We start from the raw sequence: 24000 nt of genomic DNA on the forward strand, positions 1-24000 counted from the left end.
CCTCCCCTCTCTCTCCCCTCCCCTCTCTCTCTCTCTCCCCTCCCCTCTCTCTCCCTCTATTCGTCCTTGTTGATCCCATCTGTAGTGCATGCATTCTATGCATAGTCACTTCACCCCCACCTACATGTACAAATGACCTCATCTAACCTGAACCCCAGCACACTGACTCTGTACCATAACACCCTATATATAGCCTCCACATTGACTCTGTACCATAACACCCTGTATATAGCCTCCACATTGACTCTGTACCAGTACCCCCTGTATATAGCCTCCACATTGACTCTGTACCAGTACCCCCTGTATATAGTCTCCACACTGACTCTGTACCAGTACCCCCCTGTATATAGCCTCCACATTGACTCTGTACCAGTACCCCCCTGTATATAGCCTCCACATTGACTCTGTACCAGTACCCCCCCTGTATATAGCCTCCACATTGACTCTGTACCCAGTACCCCCTGTATATAGCCTCCACACTGACTCTGTACCGGTACCCCCTGTATATAGCCTCCACATTGACTCTGTACAGGTACCCCCTGTATATAGCCTCCACATTGACTCTGTACCGGTACCCCCTGTATATAGCCTCCACATTGGCTCTGTACAGGTACCCCCTGTATATAGCCTCCACATTGACTCTGTACCGGTACCCCCCTGTATATAGCCTCCACATGACTCTGTACCGGTACCCCCTGTATATAGCCTCCACATTGACTCTGTACCGGTACCCCCTGTATATAGCCTCCACATTGACTCTGTACCGGTACCCCCTGTATATAGCCTCCACATTGACTCTGTACCGGTACCCCCTGTATATCGCCTCCACATTGACTCTGTACCGGTACCCCCTGTATATAGCCTCCACATTGACTCTGTACCGGTACCCCCTGTATATAGCCTCCACACTGACTCTGTACCGAGTATATAGCCTCGTTATTGTTATTCTTATTGTGTTACTTTTCATTAGAATTTTTTACTTTAGTCTATTTGGTAAATATTTTCTTCTTCTTGAACTGCATTGTTTAGTTAAGTGTTTGTGAGTAAGCATTTCACGGTAAGGTCTACACTTGTTGTATTCGGCGCATGTGACTAATAAAGTTTGATTTGATTTAATGTGATCCATCTCACGTTCAGTAGCCAATGTTTTTGATTGGAGTGTAAACATTAATGAAACCGTGTTCAGACTCTGTGTTCTCAATTGTTTGTTCCTGACCACCAACTACGTATATCCCCACTATAGTTGTTATTATTTTGCCTGTGAAAATCCACATAGCCTTATTTGCCTGCATTGCCAAACAAATCCGTGTCCTTTGCCAAAGCTTAGCAACATAACTGAATTTCTAAGTAGTTTTCTTCTCTGTGAATCGGCAGGTGTTTTGTTTACCTTATTTGAACGTTTCCAACACCTCTAAGGTAGGGAAAGGAACAATTACGTGAAGATTAACTATACTGTTGTCAGAGAGACTTAGGTTGTGTCCTAAATTACACTGTATTCATGATATAGGGCACAATTTGTACCAGCGTCCATAGGGATCTGGTCAAAAGTAGTGCACTATTTATGGAATAGGGTGTCATTTGGGACACACTCCCTTAGTACTTAGAAGGGTATTTCCCAAAGATTTTTTTTCAATACCTTTCTAAAAGGTAAAACTCTGCACTTTATAATACTAGAAACATTATAACCCCCCCCCCAGCCTTGATTTGATCAAAGCATCAAATGAAAACAAAATATAATCATCCTTTGACTTTTGCCCTGTGCCGTACGGTATGTTTCTAACTGTCCTCTTCTACAAGAAGACACAGACAACTCCATGTTGTTAGACGAAGAGAAGCTCTTTTTTCTTTCTTTCTTTCTTTCTTCTGAACGAAAGGGATTGTTTTTATTCCGCTTCGACGTGGAGGATAGAAACTCACTGCCATCTGTAAGCTCATTTTGACTCTCTCTTTTTCTCTCTGACTGGATTAGTGTGATATTAACATATGGTTTGATGTGTAAACAATTTTAGATTTTTATTTTAACCTCCGGATCCTAGGATTTCAGATCAGCTACTCTTATGTGGCTCTAGCCATCAGGACAATCCGCGTAACATTACTCAGTGGGTTGTGTCTTAGATGGCACCCTATTCTCTACATAGTGCAATACTTTAGACCAGATCCCTATGGACCCTGGTCAGAAGTAGTGCCCTATGTAGGGAATAGGGTGCCATTTAAATCAAATCAAATGTTATTGGTCACATACACATATTTAGCAGATGTTATTGCGGGTGTAGCGAAATGCTTGTGTTCCTAGCTCCAACAGTGCAGTAATATCTAACAATTCACAACAATACACACAAATCGAAAAGTAAAAGAATGGAATTAAGAAATACATTAATATTAGGACGAGCAATGTCGGAGTGACATTGACTAAAATATAGTAGAAGATAATACAGTATATACCTATGAAATGAGTAAAGCAGTATATGTAAACATTATTAAAGTGACTAGTGTTCCATTATTAAAGTGACTAGTGTTCCATTATTAAAGTAACCAGTAATTCCATGTCTATATAGAGCAGCAGCCTCTAAGGTGCAGGGTTGAGTAGCTGGGTGGTAGCCGGCTAGTGATGGCTATTTAAACAGTCTGATGGCCTTGAGATAGAAGCTGTTTTTCAGTCTCTCGGTCACAGCTTTGATGCACCTGTACTGACCTCATCTTCTGGATGATAGCGGGGTGAACAGGCAGTGGCTCTGGTGGTTGATATCCTTGATGATCTTTTTGGCCTTCCTGTGACATCGGGTGCTGTAGGTGTCCTGGAGGGAGGGCAGTGTGCCCCTGGTGATGCGTTGGGTAGACTGCACCATCCTCTGGAGAGCCCTGCGGTTGAGGGCGGTGCAGTTGCCGTACCAGGTGGTGATACCTCCTGACAGGATGCTCTTAGTTGTGCATCTGTAAAAGTTTGTGAGGGTCTTAGGGGCCAAGACAAATTTCTTCAGCCTCCAGAGGTTAAAGAGGCGCTGTTGTACCTTCTTCACCACACTGTCTGTGTGGGTAGACCATTAGAGATCGTCAGTGATGTGTACGCCGAGGAACTTGAAGATGCTTGTCTGTCTCTTCTTTATTCCTGTCTGCGCGGTGTACTGAGAACCCAGCTGGCTGTATGGACGTGGACAGTATATCCGGAGGGAGCCATGATTCCGTGAAACAGAGTATGTTACGGTCCCTGATGTCTCTCTGGAAGGAGATCCTCGCGCTGAGCTCATCTACTTTATTGTCCAGAGAGACTGAACATTAGTGAGTAATATACTCAGAAGTGGTGGATGGTGTGTCCATCTCCTGAGTCGGACTAGAAGTCCACTCCGAATACCACTTCTCCGCCGGCGGCGTCTTGGAGCAGCCTCTGGGATAACTTCAAAATGATCAATAGAAGCAGCGCTGCCATGTCTGTCGGCGCCATCTTAGTATAGTTCTTACTATAAGTGTCCTCCATTAGCAACATCCGACATTTAAACATGCATCTCATCTCATTAGACCAGAGTGGGGTCAGAGTTTCACATTTGGTTCTTAGTAATAATATAAAATATGACCTAGCATTGGTAATTACGATGACATCTTCAGAGTACTTTCCTATAAGAATCATGCAAGCAGTTTAGTTGGATAAATAAGGGACCTCAAAGGGTTGATGTTTAGTTGGATAAATAAGGGACCTCAGTGGTCTCTATCTGTGGTTAGTGCTGTGCTGTTCAAAGCTGGCTGTGTCCTTTGTTCACTGCAGTAGCATTACTGTGGACAGATTGCAATTTGATTATGTAATTGATAATAAAAACGAGGAGTGCATCAGAGAGAGAGAGAGAGAGAGAGAGAGAGAGAGAGAGAGAGAGAGAGAGAGAGAGAGAGAGAGAGAGATCTTTGACATATTATAGTAGGGTATGTGTTAGGATAAATACAAATAGCATCAAGGTCAGTTAATTACATGTGATGCCGATCTGCCAATATCATATGATACATTATTATGCCACTACATTTTCCTGCGTTTGATAATTTTGTTGGTTTATTCATAACATCATATCCATCTACGATGTTACGTTCATTATCTTTCATAACGGTGTTACATTTATTCATCTGCCCTAGCTCTTTTCTTGTTCCAAGGCCAAATTCGGCATTCCCCTGGCTTTAGGATCTGATGCCTGCTGGTCGGCATTCCCCTGGCTTTAGGATCTGATGCCTGCTGCTCGGCATTCCCCTGGCTTTAGGATCTGATGCCTGCTGGTCGGCATTCCCCTGGCTTTAGGATCTGATGCCTGCTGGTCGGCATTCCCCTGGCTTTAGGATCTGATGCCTGCTGCTCGGCATTCCCCTGGCTTTAGGATCTGATGCCTGCTGCTCGGCATTCCCCTGGCTTTAGGATCTGATGCCTGCTGGTCGGCATTCCCCTGGCTTTAGGATCTGATGCCTGCTGGTCGGCATTCCCCTGGCTTTAGGATCTGATGCCTGCTGCTCGGCATTCCCCTGGCTTTAGGATCTGATGCCTGCTGCTCAGCATTCCCCTGGCTTTAGGATCTGATGCCTGCTGCTCAGCATTCCCCTGGCTTCATTTAATACACATCCATGACAAAGTGTTTTTGTTCTGTTTTCACCAGCACCTGAACACACGTGAATACATATGAACATACATGAACACACATGAATACACTTGAACACACGTGAATACACGTGAATAAACATGAACAAACATGAGCACACGTTTAGGCGTACACAGGAATATACAGTAAATATCAGCCGCCCTTTACAACTAGCACAATCACACAGTACACACGTGAAGGAGCTGTTTGACTTAGTTCTCATTTACCAGTTGCGTCTCTATACAGTATAGTTCAGTATGCATGCTGTGCTCCTTACTAAATCCCCAGAGGAAGATGTGCTGCTGCACTGGTGGCTACTCTTTGCCACGGTGGCTTTGACTTGTTCCCCATGCAGTCGAGTACATACTCATATACATACACGCATATACATCCTGATTGGCTGCCATAACTGTTAAAACTACAACATTTAAACCTCCGGGTCTCTCTTACAAAATAGATGTTATCTCCGTGAGACTAACCTATATAAATAAAAGGTTAAATTTATAAATTTATATATTTTTTTTACGTAATTCAACATAGTTCTACCACTGCACTCTTCAGCGTTGAGTCTCAACCTATAGTCTCCTCATGTACCTTACTGTTGCTGCAAATATCAATCGATCAAATGTATTTATAAAGCTATTTTTATTAATTTGTTTATCAGCAGTTGTCACAAAGTGCTTATACAGTAAATGCAAGTACTTATACACTGTGGAAATGAAAATGTTTTTGTCAGGATTCATATCATACCTTAATATCATACCTTAACATACATTAATTCTATCATCGGCTGATGCAAATCTGACTCAAGAAGTGGAAGTGCAGAGTCCACCAATCTCAGTTAGATGTCCTTATGAGAGCAGTGTGTCTAATTATCAGGTCATTTTCTCCTCAATCTGGGAAAGAAACAACTAATCATCATAGAGATTAGATTACATATTAATAGGTTAGTCAGTGGGGAAGATCATTTGGAGATCATTTTGCTGTAAATGTACCATTTTACTGAAATGTGATCTTTATGATGGATGCTCTGATTTAAAAAAGACAGGACTGTAAGCAAGGAGCAGCACATAACAAGACAACAGCAAGAAAAGACAGATCAGGTTCATAAACCAACCTGCTACATTCCCTGCTGTTTGCATGTAGGGAGCTGAGTAATTAACAGACGGGGGGGGGGGGGGGGGGGGGGACATAGAGCAGGGAAAGGATGGATGCTATAAAGTATGACAAATAACATTTTATTTGTCACATGCGCCGAATACAACAAGTTTACGTTAGAGTGAAATTCATACTTACAAGCCCTTAAACAACAATGCAGTTTTTAGAAAAAATACAAAAAATATATATACATATATAATAATAATAATAATAATAATAAATAAATAAAAGTAACAAGTAATTAAAGAGCAGCAGTAAAATAACAATAGTGAGACTATATACAGGGTATTACGGTACAGAGTCAATGTGGAGGCTATATACAGGGTATTACGGTACAGAGTCAATGTGGAGGCTATATACAGGGTATTACGGTACAGAGTCAATGTGGAGGCTATATACAGGGGGGTACCGGTACAGAGTCAGTACTGTGTGTCACGATATCCAAGATAGCAGGAAAGGGGTAAGTCGGGCGCAGGAGACTGAGGTCCCTTGAACAGCCGTTTTTAATACAGCCAATAGTAAACACAGCAACAAGGCAGGGTGCACAGTCACAAAAAAGGAAGGAGAACAGCTCCACAATCCAATTAGCCGGGGCGCAGCCCGGCAACCCTAATGCCTAACAGAAATACGTTACACACTCCAAACATACAATAAACCTGCCCACTACAAAGCATAACAAGCAACAGTCCCGCACCAATCCCGCACGAAAACAGACAGACTAAATACCCCCCCACTAATGACAAACAAGGAGCAGGTGCAGACTAAAACAGACATAACCAACAGACACTGAAACATGGATCGGCCGACCGGGGAGAGGCGCCACCTTCTGTGGACATTGTGACACTGTGTGATGCATCCACCCTCTGGCTTGCTGTCTCCTGATGCTGTTGTCAGATATTGGTAGGTAGCATAGAAGCCAACAGCAGGAAAATACAGAACACAGATGATATAGTATAACAGTATGGTGGGATCAATTATAAGACAGTATGGGACAGCATGGGTGGTATAAATAGAACAGGACAGTCTGAGACAGTAGGGGTGGGACAGCATGGGTGGTATAACTAGAACAGGACAGTCTGAGACAGTAGGGGTGGGACAGCATGGGTGGTATAAATAGAACAGGACAGTCTGAGACAGTAGGGGTGGGACAGCATGGGTGGTATAACTAGAACAGGACAGTCTGAGACAGTAGGGGTGGGACAGCATGGGTGGTATAACTAGAACAGGACAGTCTGAGACAGTAGGGGTGGGACAGCATGGGTGGTATAACTAGAACAGGACAGTCTGAGACAGTAGGGGTGGGACAGCACGGGTGGTATAACTAGAACAGGACAGTCTGAGACAGTAGGGGTGGGACAGCATGGGTGGTATAACTAGAACAGGACAGTCTGAGACAGTAGGGGTGGGACAGCATGGGTGGTATAAATAGAACAGGACAGTCTGAGACAGTAGGGGTGGGACAGCATGGGTGGTATGACTAGAACAGGACAGTCTGAGACAGTAGGGGTGGGACAGCATGGGTGGTATAACTAGAACAGGACAGTCTGAGACAGTAGGGGTGGGACAGCATGGGTGGTATAACTAGAACAGGACAGTCTGAGACAGTAGGGGTGGGACAGCATGGGTGGTATGACTAGAACAGGACAGTCTGAGACAGTAGGGGTGGGACAGCATGGGTGGTATAACTAGAACAGGACAGTCTGAGACAGTAGGGGTGGGACAGCATGGGTGGTATAACTAGAACAGGACAGTCTGAGACAGTAGGGGTGGGACAGCATGGGTGGTATAACTAGAACAGGACAGTCTGAGACAGTAGGGGTGGGACAGCATGGGTGGTATGACTACAACAGGACAGTCTGAGACAGTAGGGGTGGGACAGCATGGGTGGTATAACTAGAACAGGACACTGGTCTATCAAAATCAAATCAAATCAAATGTTATTGATCACATATTTAGCATTAAGTTATTGCGGGTGTAGTGAAAAGCTTGTGTTCCTAGCTCCAACACCGCAGTAATATCAATTCAGAACAATATACATATTTAAAAGTAAAATCATGAAATTAATAATTGTAGAAATATTAAGATGAGCAATGTCGAACTACGGAGTTTAAATATATATGTGATGGAATGTATAGACATTATGGACAGTATATATATATATATATATATATATATATATATATATATATATATATATATATATGTATATTAATATGTATATATATATATATATATATATATATGTATATTAATATATATATATATATATATATATATATATATATATATATATATATATATATGTATATATGTATATATATATGTATATATGTATATATATATATATATATATATATATATATATATATATATATATATGTATATATGTATATATATATATGTATATGGGATGGGATGGGATGTATAGACATTGTGGACAGTATGTGGATAGAATATGTAGTATATCTGAAGAATACGTAGGATAGAATAGTATATGTACAGCAATAGTTTAATAGGATGAACATGACTAGAACACAGTATATACATATGAAGTGGGTAAAAAAGTATGTAAGCATTACCAAAGTGAACAGTGTTCCATTACAAAAGTAACCAGTGTTCCATTATTAAAGTGACCAGTGTTCCATTATTAAAGTGAACAGTGTTCCATTACAAAAGTAACCAGTGTTCCATGATTAAAGTGACCAGTGTTCCATTATTAAAGTGAACAGTGTTCCATTACAAAAGTAACCAGTGTTCCATTATTAAAGTAACCAGTGTTCCATTATTAAAGTGATTAGTGTTCCATTATTAAAGTGACCAGTGTTCCATTATTAAAGTAACCAGTGTTCCATTATTAAAGTAACCAGTGTTCCATTATTAAAGTGATTAGTGTTCCATTATTAAAGTGACCAGTGTTCCATTATTAAAGTGACCAGTGTTCCATGATAAAAGTGACCAGTGTTCCATTATTAAAGTGACCAGTGTTCCATTATTAAAGTGACCAGTGTTCCATTATTAAAGTGGCCAGTGTTCCATTATTAAAGTGACCAGTGTTCCATTATTAAAGTGACCAGTGTTCCATTATTAAAGTAACCAGTGTTCCATTATTAAAGTGACCAGTGTTCCATTATTAAAGTGACCAGTGTTCCATTATTAAAGTGACCAGTGTTCCATTATTAAAGTAACCAGTGTTCCATTATTAAAGTAACCAGTGTTCCTTGTCTATGTACATAGGGCAGCAGTAGGAACGGGACCACATGGGTGTTATAACTAGTACAGAACAGTGAGATCTATCATCATCCGACAGCAGGAGTCTATGACACAGAAGGGGGTAGACTTATGATTAATAGCAATGTTCTAAAGATCTATGGGTAGTTCTTTTTATGAAGTGTTCTGTTGGAATGCTTTCTCAGCAGTTTTAGTTTACGGAGAGAGAGAGAGAGGAGAGATAATTGGAGGAGTCAGCAAGTCAGGAGGAGCAACAACAAGGGCCGGTACCAGGGAGCTGTCACATCCGTCTCCCAAATGGAGCTTACTGTAGGTGCCTTGCCAGGAGACACAGAATGCGTCCCAAATGGCTCCCTATTTCCTTTGGAGTGCACTACTTTCGGCCAGGGCCCATAGGGCTCTGATCAAATGTAATGTACTACATTGAAAAGGGTGCCATTTGGGACACAGTCATAGATAGGGGCCTGTTTGGTGGCTTGCTAGGCTAGCCTTATCATATGTCATAGATAGGGGCCTGTGTGGTGGCTTACTAGGCTAGCCTTATCATATTTCATAGATAGGGGCCTGTGTGGTGGCTTACTAGGCTAGCCTTGTGATATATCATAGATAAGGGCCTGTTTGGTGACTTGCTTGGCTAGCCTTGTGATATAGCTCTACTTCTGATCTGTATGTTGTATTTCTTTTATAAAATGGACATTGAAGTCTTCAAGGCTAGTGGCTTGCAGCAGGGTGGGATTTATGCTCTGAGAAAGTAGTGTAGGGAAGCTAAGACTGGGTTTTGTGTTTCGCATTGTGGTTGCAGCCAAAATGGCAAAGGGGTCCAAAAGGCAAGCCATGGTTAGAATACAATGGACTTCCCATACAAGAAAATACTCTGAAGGCTATATCTAAATCCTTAGACTAGTATTACATATGGACTTCTCAAAAAGAAAATTATATTCCTTTCAGAATGATAGAACATATATGATTAAAAAGTACTTAACAGATACAGTATAACCTTATCCTATCTATCAGTTTATCCTATCTATATACTATCTATCAGTTTATCCTATCTATCAGTTTATACTATCTATCAGCTTATCCCATCTATCAGGTTATCATGTATATCAGCTTATCCCATCTATCAGGTTATCATGTATATTAGCTTATCCTATCTATCAGCTTATCAGGTCTATTAGCTTATCCTATCTATCAGCTTATCATGTCTATTAGCTTATCCTATCTATTCAGACCAATGTGCCAGATGTGTATGCTAGCCTAGGCCTTGCTCCAGCAGGTGATACTGTATCTGGGCTGAATGGTGGTGCCTTGGCCCTGACAGCACCTCTCTGCTCCACACTGAGAAGGGCTGCTTCCCAAAGGCACCCTATTCCCTATATCGGCCCTGGTCAAAAGTAGTGTACTATGTTGCGAATAGGGTGCCATTTGAGATAAAATGAGAGGAGGCAGGAAGCAGAATCCAGGCCAGTCATTTCCCCTCGGCTCTCTGCTTCCTCCATCCACGGCCCATCCACCACAATGAACTGAAGGATTCCTACTGGCCGAAGACAAACCATAAATCAACCCTTCCAAAGTAATAGATGTTGATCAGCACCACTTCCAGATATCAATTGTTTTTCAACCCGTGGCCAATGAGGGGGAGAGGGAGAAATGGAGGAGAGGGAGGGGGGTGGTTTAGGTACTCTGTGAGTGTGACGTGCCCGGCATCAAGGCTATGTTGGCAGGATGCTCTGTGGAGGTTCAGTGATGTATCCCAGCATGAAGGCTATGTTGGCAGGATGTTCTGTGGAGGTTCAGTGATGTATCCCAGCATCAAGGCTATGTTGGCAGGATGTTCTGTGGAGGTTCAGTGATGTATCCCAGCATCAAGGCTATGTTGGCAGGATGTTCTGTGGAGGTTCAGTGATGTATCCCAGCATGAAGGCTATGTTGGCAGGATGTTCTGTGGAGGTTCAGTGATGTATCCCAGCATGAAGGCTATGTTGGCAGGATGTTCTGTGGATGTTCAGTGATGTATCCCAGCATGAAGGCTATGTTGGCAGGATGTTCTGTGGAGGTTCAGTGATGTATCCCAGCATCAAGGCTATGTTGGCAGGATGTTCTGTGGATGTTCAGTGATGTATCCCAGCATGAAGGCTATGTTGGCAGGATGTTCTGTGGAGGTTCAGTGATGTATCCCAGCATGAAGGCTATGTTGGCAGGATGTTCTGTGGAGGTTCAGTGATGTATCCCAGCATCAAGGCTATGTTGGCAGGATGTTCTGTGGAGGTTCAGTGATGTATCCCAGCATCAAGGCTATGTTGGCAGGATGTTCTGTGGAGGTTCAGTGATGTATCCCAGCATGAAGGCTATGTTGGCAGGATGTTCTGTGGAGGTTCAGTGATGTATCCCAGCATGAAGGCTATGTTGGCAGGATGTTCTGTGGAGGTTCAGTGATGTATCCCAGCATCAAGGCTATGTTGGCAGGATGTTCTGTGGAGGTTCAGTGATGTATCCCAGCATCAAGGCTATGTTAGCAGGATGTTCTGTGGAGGTTCAGTGATGTATCCCAGCATCAAGGCTATGTTGGCAGGATGTTCTGTGGAGGTTCAGTGATGTATCACAGCATGAAGGCTATGTTGGCAGGATGTTCTGTGGATGTTCAGTGATGTATCCCAGCATGAAGGCTATGTTGGCAGGATGTTCTGTGGATGTTCAGTGATGTATCCCAGCATGAAGGCTATGTTGGCAGGATGCTCTGTGGAGGTTCAGTGATGTATCCCAGCATGAAGGCTATGTTGGCAGGATGCTCTGTTGAGGTTCAGTGATGTATCCCAGCATGAAGGCTATGTTGGCAGGATGCTCTGTGGAGGTTCAGTGATGTATCCCAGCATGAAGGCTATGTTGGCAGGATGTTCTGTGGAGGTTCAGTGATGTATCCCAGCATGAAGGCTATGTTGGCAGGATGTTCTGTGGAGGTTCAGTGATGCATCAAAAAGAAAGAGCCTCTTGTCTCTATGTGCCGGAAATCTTCCACAAGCCTGCGGTAATTCCCACCTCCCGCCTTCTGTCTCCCTCTCTCCGTGTCTTCCCCTTCTTCCTTTCTCTCCCCTGCAGAATGACTCGTGGGGTAAGCAGTACTCGTACGCACTCTTCAAGGCCATGAGTCACATGCTGTGTATCGGGTACGGCGCCCGGGCTCCCGTCAGCATGTCCGACCTGTGGATCACCATGCTCAGTATGATCGTGGGCGCCACCTGCTATGCCATGTTCGTGGGTCACGCCACCGCTCTCATCCAATCATTGGACTCCTCCCGCAGGCAGTACCAAGAGAAGGTACGTAGTTCAGACTGTTATGTAACGTAATACAATTATATAATGTCATGTTTTTTATTATTATCCTTATGTTTTAATTATCAATCTACTGAATATTTTGGTACACCTGTTTTAGTTTGCCATGTTGTGTTATTCTCATTTTTCTCATAAGATAAGTGGAGTGTTATTTTCAAAGCTTTTATGTTTTATCTAAACGGATAATGCTTATTTCTCCCAGATAGATTAGGCCTCTGCTATCTAGGCCTGTGTTTTAGGGGTTGTGTAAAGCACTCACAAATTATAATATCCCCCCCCCGCTCACTGGCTCTGAAAGAGGATTTCCAAAAGTCCCTGGGGTGAAGAGGTTCCCAGACAGACCAACATGTTTGGGATGTTCTGGATCGACGTGCACTACGACTGTATCCTATATGGCACCTTATTTTCTACATAACGCATCTCTGGTCTAAAGTTGGGTTTAGGGTGCCATTTGGGACGCAACTCCATCACTGTTTGGGTGCTTTTAGGGAACACTTTGAGGGGAGGTTCTGTAATCTAGATCAACCCCTGGATATTGTCGGGAACTGGAACACACTGTCGTACACGTGGATCCAGAGCATCCCTAACATGCTCAATGGGTGACATGTCTGGTGAGTTGAATGGGTGACATGTCTGGTGAGTTGAATGAATTCAGTTGTACCACTGACAAGGTAGCCTTTCCCACTCTATGACTGTAGCCATCATAACCTGTACTGATTCTGACCCTTGGGTAGATCTTCTCACCGTAGGTAAAGAAACAAAGTCATGAACTATAGGCTTACCTCCATTCTATTCCATCATTTCCCTTATCTTCGCTACCTTACTGTTTATCTGGTTTGTAGTTTATGTTATTATATTATAAATCCTACAGACATTTTCATTCTGATCAATAACCAATTGATCAGAATGACTAATCGGTTTGGTATGGGTTTTTACACCATAAATTACACAGGTGAACATTTTTCATTTTCAACCGTAAAATATTGTCAGGAATTTGTAAATGCATCAATTTGCTGAAACGTAGTTTGATTGGACTTTGATGAAAATGGAAGATCTAATGAGCTGCCCCATACACTCAAGCAGGATTGAACGCGCACACACACACACACACACACACACACACACACACACACACACACACACACACACGCACACGCACGCACACGCACACACACGCACACACACACACACACACACACACACATCAATTACCATGTCCAGGTTAGCCTGCCTGCCTGCCTGCCTGCCTGACTACTGTTCATTATCACTTGAAGACACCTCGTTGCTAGTCAGAGCAGAGTCACCTTGGACGTGACAATGACGAGGCAAAGACAAATTGACAAAGCAGTTTTTTTTTATTTACATTCGCCTCCTAAAAGCATCAGCCGTTATCGTTTATTGAAATATGATGTCAGTCTGACCTTGCTAGATTACAAATCCCATGGTCAATAACAGATAGACAAGTTATTAAAGACACACACACACACACACACACACACACACACACACACACACACACACACACACACACACACACACACACACACACACACACACACACACAGAAAACAATTACCCTGTCCAGGTTAGCCTGTCTGCGTGACTGCTGCAGTCTTATCACCTGAGGACACCTCGTTGCTCGGCAGAGCAGAGTCAAATAGACAAGGCAGAAAAGACATTGGTTTCATCCCAAATGGTATCCATATAGTAAACTTATTTTGACCAGGTTCCATAGGGCTGTATAGGGAATACCGTGCCAAATCTACTATATAGCCTAACAATCATATCTTGATTCACAATATATATATATATATAGAGAGAGAGATTTTGTTAAAAGTTTTCTTTAAATAAGCTTTGTTACACAATTAAAGGTCATATACACTGCATTTCAAACAGTCAGCAATAATCTAATCAATTCAGGGCTTGTGAAGTTATACCGAGGCTAAATATAAGCCTTCCCCAACCATAACACCCACTAATAATTTAATCAAAATAGTTTAAACTGCTTTTTTTTGCAATAATCACTGACCTGGCTTTCAAAGAACCACGCACCACACCAGAGGCTAGGTGGCAGGGGGAGGGGCTAGGTGTCAGAGGGAGGGGCTAGGTGTCAGGGGGAGGGGCTAGTTGTCAGGAGGAGAGCCGTGGTTTCAGGGAAGGGCTTGGTGTCAGGGGGAGTGGCTAGGTGTCAGGGGGAGGGGCTAGGTGTCAGGGGGAGGGGCTAGGTGTCAGGGGGAGGGGCTAGGTGTCAGGGGGAGAGCCTTGGTTTCAGGGGGAGGGGCTAGGTGTCAGGGGGAGGGGCTAGTTGTCAGGAGGAGAGCCTTGGTTTCAGGGAAGGGCTTGGTGTCAGGGGGAGGGGCTTGGTGTCAGGGGGAGGGGCTATTTGTCAGGGGAAGAGCCTTGGTTTCAAGGGGAGGGGCTTGGTGTCAGGGGGAGGGGCTAGGTGTCAGGGGGAGGGGCTAGGTGTCAGGGGGAGAGCCTTGGTTTCAGGGGGAGGGGCTAGGTGTCAGGGGGAGGGGCTAGTTGTCAGGAGGAGAGCCTTGGTTTCAGGGAAGGGCTTGGTGTCAGGGGGAGGGGCTTGGTGTCAGGGGGAGGGGCTATTTGTCAGGGGAAGAGCCTTGGTTTCAAGGGGAGGGGCTTGGTGTCAGGGGGAGGGGCTATGTGTCGGGGGAGGGGCTATGTGTCGGGGGAGGGGCTAGGTGTCAGGGGGAGGGGCTAGGTGTCAGGGGGAGGGGCACACAACACAGATGGAGTAAAGGAGACGAGACCAAAAAGACATGAACGCTCATAAAATAATAATCAAAACTTGATTCTTGTGATACAGGCCGACCGTAGGAAATGTTCATATACAACACAGAATATATCACTTCCATTGTACATAGAACAGATCTAACCATGTGAAGATCACACAATGACGATCACTAGCTAGCTATATAATATCAGTTGAATCAGCTGGATAATCCTGAATCTTATCCTGTGAAAGATTTTATTATTTGGCACTCTAAGAACATTATTAATGATCTAGAATAGCCACACCGGTCGGTCTCACAGCCACACCGGTCGGTCTCACAGCCACAGCCCTGCTCAGATCAGAGATCACAGAGCCACTGTCTCAAGGGCTTTTCACACTAATGAGCCAAACTGAGCCAAGCCAAACCAAGCAGTAAGGAGCTCTCCTGGTTACACATCCACCATAGTTCCTGTAACCGTACTGGAAAGGACAATGAGAAAGAATCTATCAGAGCCAGCACAGTTTGGTCTGGGCCGGGGCAATGGTTTGAACAGGGTACCAGTGTAGGAAGGCACAGAGATGCATGGGCCATCTGATAAAATAGAACAGCCCTGCCCAGGACCTTCTGGGCCGGCTACTACCGGTCCACCTCTCTAACCTCCGGGCTTCCTACCACCCTACATGCAGCAGACAGCATGATAGTGTGATTTGATTTGACCATTTCAAATACATACAAATATTACTCCTGGCAACAGATACCCAAAAATACTTTTTCCATTGTGGTCGTCCAATGTGAGCCGCCATAGGAATGTTGGGAATGCACAGCAATCTATGGGCCAGTATGAACTGATAATGCTGCTTCTGACAGCATGGTACTGTAGTATGATAGCCTTGTGTGGATTTGCTGCATCACTGTGCAGAGAAGGAGAACAGCAGAAGAAATGGCTATAGAAGGTTTCACCCTCTAGTCGTTTTCTCCTCTGCCTGCGGTGCCCCAGCTGGGGGTTGAAGTAGGGAGGTGTGGGCCTGTACTGAAATGCCCTGATGCTGGGAAACTCTACATGGCCCTGACAGCGGAAGGAACACGATGCAGCTGAAACACAGTCGTTTCATAAGACATTTCAGATGCATACTGTACATAGAACCGGACTTGACTATATTACAACATCCCAGATGTGATAATACTCATTTATCCATAGATAGATGTAAAATATAATAATGAATTTCATGCTGTGCACCTAACCTCTTATGAAATGCTGTGTTGTCTGTAATGGAATGTTCCGTCTCTGTCCAGAAGGATATAACCAGTAATTGTATTGTCCATACCTGATTCTCTGTAACATAATATAGCTAACTTCATGTTTTTGTTTATTAGGGTACATTGCAGCATGCAGTAAATATCATTTTAATGAGGACTATACCTGTAAATATGTATAGAGAATCAAATGCAACTTTATAAATATTATTAACATTACAAATGTTGACTCTCAAACGATTTCTCCAGCTTTTATTGTCTCTTAAGATACTTCTAGGATCATTAAGTTTGCAACAGCCATACATTCTTCTGCTGAAATGATGGTTTCTAGAAGGGCTGAGAACACGGCAGCATCTTGATGGTGAAAAGGGTATATTTACCTATTTACCTCAGAGAACATTGGGTATTCACAGGAGCACAAAACGTATTAACGTTACAAAAACGTTCTGAGAATGTATTAATGTTCCCGAGAACCAGGGATGGATTAAGCTTCCTGCTCTGTCCTGAATTACATTCTGTACCTTGCATATAATGAGCAAGGCAAGAGTACATACTGTCTTTCTTTCAGCAGCGAGCACAAAGCATATTCATTCCTATGTTGGGAATTCGTCATGTTGATGCATTGCAGATTTGAAATGATTCACAGTAAACATGCGTAGAGGCCTCATAAACAGTAACACATTGTTTTTGAAGGCTACCTACATAACGATGTCATGAACACATTTAACAACAAGATAGATTATTCATAAATGACTATGACATGAGTCAGATGGAATACTTCTCTAACCAGACGTGACCAAACCACACCTCAACATATCTCACACGCAGTCACAGAGAGTCCCGTTCTAAATGTAAACATGTCAGATACTCTCAGACTTGACTGTGTACCTAGAATAAATCGATTCCCCTCAAAACATAACCTGGTCCCTCATCTCGCTGTGGCTGTGGAGAATCAATGTGAATCCACCGTGTGACGGGACGTGGCTTTTCTCCTTTTAACATAGTTACAAAAAAATGTGAGCACATAATCTGCGTCGTGATGTTACTGTGTATGCTGCTTCCTGAGGCTACCGTTAGTTTCTGTTCACGCCTCATGCTGACACCCTTACCTGAGGTTGTGTGTGTGTGTGTGTGTGTGTGTGTATGTGTGTGTGTCAGAGCAGAGCAGCTATCGCCTGATTTAAATAGATGAGCTGCTGAAGGACCCTTCTCTCTCTCTCTCTCTCTCTCTCTCTCTCTCTCTCTCTCTCTCTGTCGGTCTGCGCTCTCTCTCTCTCTCTCTCTCTGTCGGTCTGCGCTCTCTCTCTCTCTCTCTGTCGGTCTGCGCTCTCTCTCTCTCTCTCTGTCGGTCTGCGCTCTCTCTAACTCCCAGTAGACAATGCCCCAATCTCTATTTGCATACATCATTGGCCTAATAGAGGTCCGTTGTGTCGGTGTGTGATGTTAATTTGTCCAGGAGTCAATACCTACAAGTCTGTGGTACCTTGACTTTTACAGCCGTGTGTAATTATAGTACCGACGCTTTGATCAGGCCACTTACTTTCTCAGACTACGTTTTCCATGACATCGGACTATTGGAGTGAATTGGAAAATGGAAAGAGTCCTGTCTAGTCTGTGTCAGTCCATGCATATATGATGAAAGCTAAAGTGTAGCATTGCAGTTTATCTGCAGGAGAGCAGGTTTCTCCTACCTGGTCTAGGTTTTATCTCAAATGCTACCCTATTCCCTATATAGTGCACTACTATTGACCAGAGTCTCCCTATGAGCCCTGGTTAAAAGTAGTAAACTATATAGGGAATAGGGTGGCATTTGGGATGCAGGACGGGACAGCAGAGGGGATTACATGGGGGTTGGTGTGAAGAGTGACTCAGCTGTTTTTTTCCACCTAATTTACTCATTCTGATGCACAGTCAGTATCGCTCCCCTGGGCGCATCACAGCCAACGGTGATGAGAGAGAGTGACTCCAGATCAGATGTTGACTCCACTGGAGACCACAGACAGCATCCTGATGAGAGAGACTGACTCCAGATCAGATGTTGAGACAGATTAATGACTCTACTGGAGACCACAGACAGCATCCTGATGAGACAGACTGACTCCAGATCAGATGTTGAGACAGATTAATGACTCCACTGGAGACCACAGACAGCATCCTGATGAGAGAGACTGACTCCAGATCAGATGTTGAGACAGATTAATGACTCCACTGGAGACCACAGACAGCATCCTGATGAGAGAGACTGACTCCAGATCAGATGCTGTAACAGATTAATGACTCCATTAGGGCACAGCACCCTGTAGAGAGAATGACTCCGGACCAGCGTAGTGACAGAGGCCCCAGAAGACCTCTGCCTTATGACAACCACTCGTCTGAGACAACCATAGTCAAGGAACGCGGCGTTACTGAATAATGCATGGGTGGTCTTGAGTACATGCGTTTGATTGCTTTATGTTCTCCTCTGTGTAATGTTTCATGTTGAACTGACATGATTTCAGATGATAATGTGGTCTCCTGGAGTCCTATTCAGTCACTGATTTGGGTGTATTCATTCTCTCTGGTTTACGTGAGGTCATGGGTAACCCATATTGAGAGAGATGAGAGCGATTCTCTTCACTGTGTGAGCTGACCAGAACGGCAGCAGCCTCGCTCTGAAGGGCATCAGGCTGTACTCGTTCCTCCTTCGACCACCTGCTACTTCCATACTCAATCCATACTATCACCCCACTGTGTCTGTGTGTGTTGTTGTTGTGAACGTTGTGAATGTTGTGTATGTGTGTGTATGTTGTGTATGTGTGTGTATGTTGTGTATGTGTGTGTATGTTGTGAATGTCCTTGGTTCCTATTACAACATACCATATTGCCTGTATTGTTTGCTAACACCTTCTTTCGAATGTTATTTTACCTCCAATTGCTTTCGGGTGCTATGTTTTGTCGGATATTTTCTATTTTCTGTTAATTTGGTTTATTGACATTATCTCTTCTCTCCATCTTTACAGTATAAACAAGTAGAGCAGTACATGTCGTTCCACAAGCTCCCTGCAGACATGCGGCAGAAGATCCATGATTACTATGAGCATCGTTATCAGGGCAAGATCTTTGACGAGGACAATATCCTGAGTGAGCTCAACGACCCGCTCAAAGAGGTGAGGAGAACGACACCTTGTGTTGTCTATTCTATTCTACTCTTCAGCGTCCCAAATGGAAGCCTATTACCTAAATAGTGCACTGCTTTTGACCAGAGCCATATGGGACCCTGGTCAAAAGTAGTGCACTCTAAAGGGAATAGGGTGCCATTTGGGACGCTACGGCTTTGTAAATGGCCGTTTGTCACAGGGTTTCATGCAAATCAAATCGTAATAGTCACATGCTCCAAATACAACAGGTGTAGTAGACCTTACAGTGAAATGCTGAATACAACAGGTGTAGGTAGACATTACAGTGAAATGCTGAATACAACAGGTGTAGACCTTACAGTGAAATGCTGAATACAACAGGTGTAGACCTTACAGTGAAATGCTGAATACAACAGGTGTAGACCTTACAGTGAAATGCTGAATAAAACAGGTGTAGACCTTACAGTGAAATGCTTACTTACGAGCCCCTAACCAATAATGCAGTTTAGATTATAAAAAAATGAATACAAATATGAATAAGAAATAAAAGTAACAAGTAATTAATTCTGCAACAAAGGAAGGCAACCTTTTCTTAATATATAATCTCTAAACGTCTCTAATTACTTAAACATGGAACGCTGAGTTGTTTTATCGCTAATTAATTTATTTTGCATTTATGATATACCAGTATTTATACTTTAAATGTCACACTGGTCCATTGACTGGGTGAATTTATCAACAATGGATGATTATTGAGAAGGGTGTCTGTAAAACATGTCTCGTGCTTTATTACAAACTGCACAAATTGATTCACTACAGCTGGTGGAACACAAACTAAACAGATAAATTAATTTAATTGGCGTGAATATAGTCAGTTGCTCAAGCACGCAATACACAGGTGTGAAACAAGAGAGATCAGGAAGTGAGATGACAATTCCATCTGATTAGTGTTTAGACCCATTAAAACATCAAGCCAACCAATAGACAGACAGACACATGAGGTGTTCCCAGAGCTTTGACAATAGAGAGGCCATTAAGACGTCAAGCCAACCAATAGACAGACACAATGAAGTGTTCCCAGGCTGCATTACTTTACAAGTGTACAATATAAGCCTACATGGAACATGTCACATCAGATACAGCCAGACAGTCACAGTAAAAAAAAAGAAGGCAAGATACGTTTAAGTTTCTTAAATTCATTGACCAATTTAAGGCTGTCTTTGTTCGTTGTGTCAACCCTCTACCTGCCTCATAGCTGGCTGCCCTCTCTGTATGAGCAGATAAGGGCTCTCATGTAGCCTAATGATGCAGAGATGGGGGATTGGAGAGGACGAGAGAGGTGGAAATGAGGGATAGAGGAGGGAGGAGAGGGGACAGAGGGAGAAGAGAAGAGGAGGGATTTAATTGCCTATGTCTCTCATGTAACCCCATTAAGTCACCAACCAGAATGAGACATATTGGAGCACAGTATTGCAGTAGAGCACAAGGCAGCATTAACACAGTAGAGCACATGGCAGCATTAACACAGTAGAGCACAAGGCAGCATAAACACAGTAGAGCACATGGCAGCATTAACACAGTAGAGCACATGGCAGCATTAATACAGTAGAGCACAAGGCAGCATTAACACAGTAGAGCACATGGCAGCATTAACACAGTAGAGCACAAGGCAGCATTAACACAGTAGAGCACATGGCAGCATTTACACAGTAGAGCACAAGGCAGCATTAACACTGTAGAGCACAAGGCAGAATTAACACAGTAGAACACATGGCAGCATTAACACAGTAGAGCACAAGGCAGCATTAACACAGTAGAGTACATGGCAGCATTAACACAGTAGAGCACATGGCAGCATTAACACAGTAGAGCACAAGGCAGCATTAACACAGTAGAGCACAAGGCAGCATTAACACAGTAGAGCACAAGGCAGCATTAACACAGTAGAGCACAAGGCAGCATTAACACAGTAGAGCACAAGGCAGCATTAACACAGTAGAGCACAAGGCAGAATTAACACAGTAGAGCACAAGGCAGCATTAACACAGTAGAGCACAAGGCAGCATTAACACAGTAGAGCACAAGGCAGCATTAACACAGTAGAGCACAAGGCAGCAGTAACACAGTAGAGCACATGGCAGCATTAACACAGTAGAGCACAAGGCAGCATTAACACAGTAGAGCACAAGGCAGCATTAACACAGTAGAGCACATGGCAGCATTAACACAGTAGAGCACATGGCAGAATTAACACAGTAGAGAACAAGGCAGCATTAACACAGTAGAGCACAAGGCAGCATTAACACAGTAGAGCACAATGCAGCATTAACACAGTAGAGCACATGGCAGCATTAACACAGTAGAGCACATGGCAGCATTAATACAGTAGAGCACATGGCAGAATTAACACAGTAGAGCACAAGGCAGCATTAACACAGTAGAGCACAAGGCAGAATTAACACAGTAGAGCACAAGGCAGCATTAACACAGTAGAGCACAAGGCAGCATTAACACAGTAGAGCACAAGGCAGCATTAACACAGTAGAGCACAAGGCAGCAGTAACACAGTAGAGCACATGGCAGCATTAACACAGTAGAGCACAAGGCAGCATTAACACAGTAGAGCACAAGGCAGCATTAACACAGTAGAGCACATGGCAGCATTAACACAGTAGAGCACATGGCAGAATTAACACAGTAGAGCACAAGGCAGCATTAACACAGTAGAGCACAAGGCAGCATTAACACAGTAGAGCACAATCCAGCATTAACACAGTAGAGCACAATGCAGCATTAACACAGTAGAGCACATGGCAGCATTAATACAGTAGAGCACAAGCATAGGTCTGTACAAGCGAAGCCCAGATAACCCAGTCTTGCCCACAATACTGAGAACAAGACAGATCCACAGAGCACTGAACTGGACAGGAATGCATATTTCATCCCATCCCGGCAGAGCAGAGCATAGTACAGCTCAGCTCAGTTAGGTTAATCTCAGCTGAGCTCAGCTCAACTAGGCTAATTTTAGCTCAACTCAGCTAGATTAATCTCAGCTCAGCTCAGCTCAGATAGGTTCATCTTATCTCAGCTCAGCTAGGTTAAGATCAGCTCAGCTAGGTTCATCTCAGTTCAGCTCAGCTGGGTTCATCTCAGCTCAGCTGGGTTCATCTCAGCTCAGCTAATCTCAGCTCAGCTAAATTCAGCTCAACTAGGTTAATCTCAGCTCAGCTAAATTCAGCTCAGTTAAATTAATCTCAGCTCAGCTCAGCTAGGTTAATCTCAGCTCAGGTAAATTCAGCTCAGCTAAGTTAATCACAGCTCAGCTAAATTCAGCTCATCAAGGTTAATCTCAGCTCAGCTAAATTCAGCTCAGTTAAATTAATCTCAGCTCAGCTCAGCCAGGCTCATCTCAGCTCAGCTAAATTCAGCTCAGCTAGGTTAATCTCAGCTCAGCTATGTTCATCTCAGCTCATCTCAGCTCAGCTCAGCTCAGCTCAGCTCAGTGTATCACAGCAGGCATCACACAGCACCACAGAGACAACCAGACATACAGTGCCTTCAGAAAGTATTCACACCCCTTGAACTTTTTCACATTTTGTTGTGTTACAGCCTGAATTTAAAATGGATACAATTTAGATTTTGTGTCACTGGCCTACACACAATACCCCATAATGTCAGTAGAATGATGTTTTTCTAAATTTTTACAAATTATTTATAAATGAAAAGTTGAATTGTCTTGAGTCAATAAGTATTCAACCTCTTTGCTATGGCAAGCCTAATTAAGTTCAGGACTACACATTTGCTTAACAAGTCACATAATAAGTTGCATGGACTCACTCTGTGTGCAATAATAGTGTTTAACATGATTGTTGAATGACTACCTCATCTCTGTACCCCACACATACAATTATCTGTAAGGTCCCTCAGTCGAGCGGTGAATTTCAAACACAGATTTAACCACAAAGACCAGGGAAGTTTGCCAATGCCTCGCAAATAAGGGCACCTATTGGTAGATGAAAAATACATAAAATAAAAGCACACATTGAATATACTTTTGAGCATGGCGAACTTATTAATTACACTTTGGATGGTGTATCAATATACCCAGGCACTACAAAGATCCTTCCTAACTAAGTTGCCGGAAAGGAAGGAAACCACTCAGGGATTTCACCATTAGGCCAATGGTGACTTTACAACAGTTACAGAGTATATTGGCTGTGATAGGAGAAAACTTAGGAGGATCAACAACATTCTAGTTACTCCACAATACTAACCTAATTGACAGAGTGAAAAGAAGGAAGCCTGTACAGAATAAAATATTTCCAAAACATGCACCCTGTTTGCAACAAAGCACTAAAGTAATACTGATTTTTTTGGGCGGGGGCAAAGCAATTCACTTTTTGTCCTGAATTTTTGTACAAAATGTTACGTTTGGTGCAAATCCAATACATATTTTCAAGCATACTGGTGGCTGCATCATGTTATGGGTATGCTTGTAATCGTTAAGGTCAGGGGAGTTTTTCAGGATAAAAAATAAATGGAATGGAGCTAAGCACAGGCAAAATGTGCTAACATATC

At 43.3% G+C, this 24000-nt stretch overlaps 1 protein-coding gene across 1 annotated transcript in view; it reads left to right on the forward strand.

Moving 5' to 3' along the window:
* The window catches only part of hcn1 (hyperpolarization activated cyclic nucleotide-gated potassium channel 1), a 149589-nt gene that overhangs the window by 95350 nt on the left and 30239 nt on the right, over window positions 1–24000 (forward strand). Inside the window, exons 4-5 of the mRNA XM_029692392.1 lie at window positions 12087–12305; window positions 19306–19452. Coding sequence (XP_029548252.1) covers window positions 12087–12305; window positions 19306–19452 — 366 coding nt within the window. The remainder of the gene's footprint in view (window positions 1–12086; window positions 12306–19305; window positions 19453–24000) is intronic.

Source organism: Salmo trutta, chromosome 15, assembly GCF_901001165.1.
Source record: "Salmo trutta chromosome 15, fSalTru1.1, whole genome shotgun sequence".
NCBI lineage: Eukaryota > Metazoa > Chordata > Actinopteri > Salmoniformes > Salmonidae > Salmo > Salmo trutta.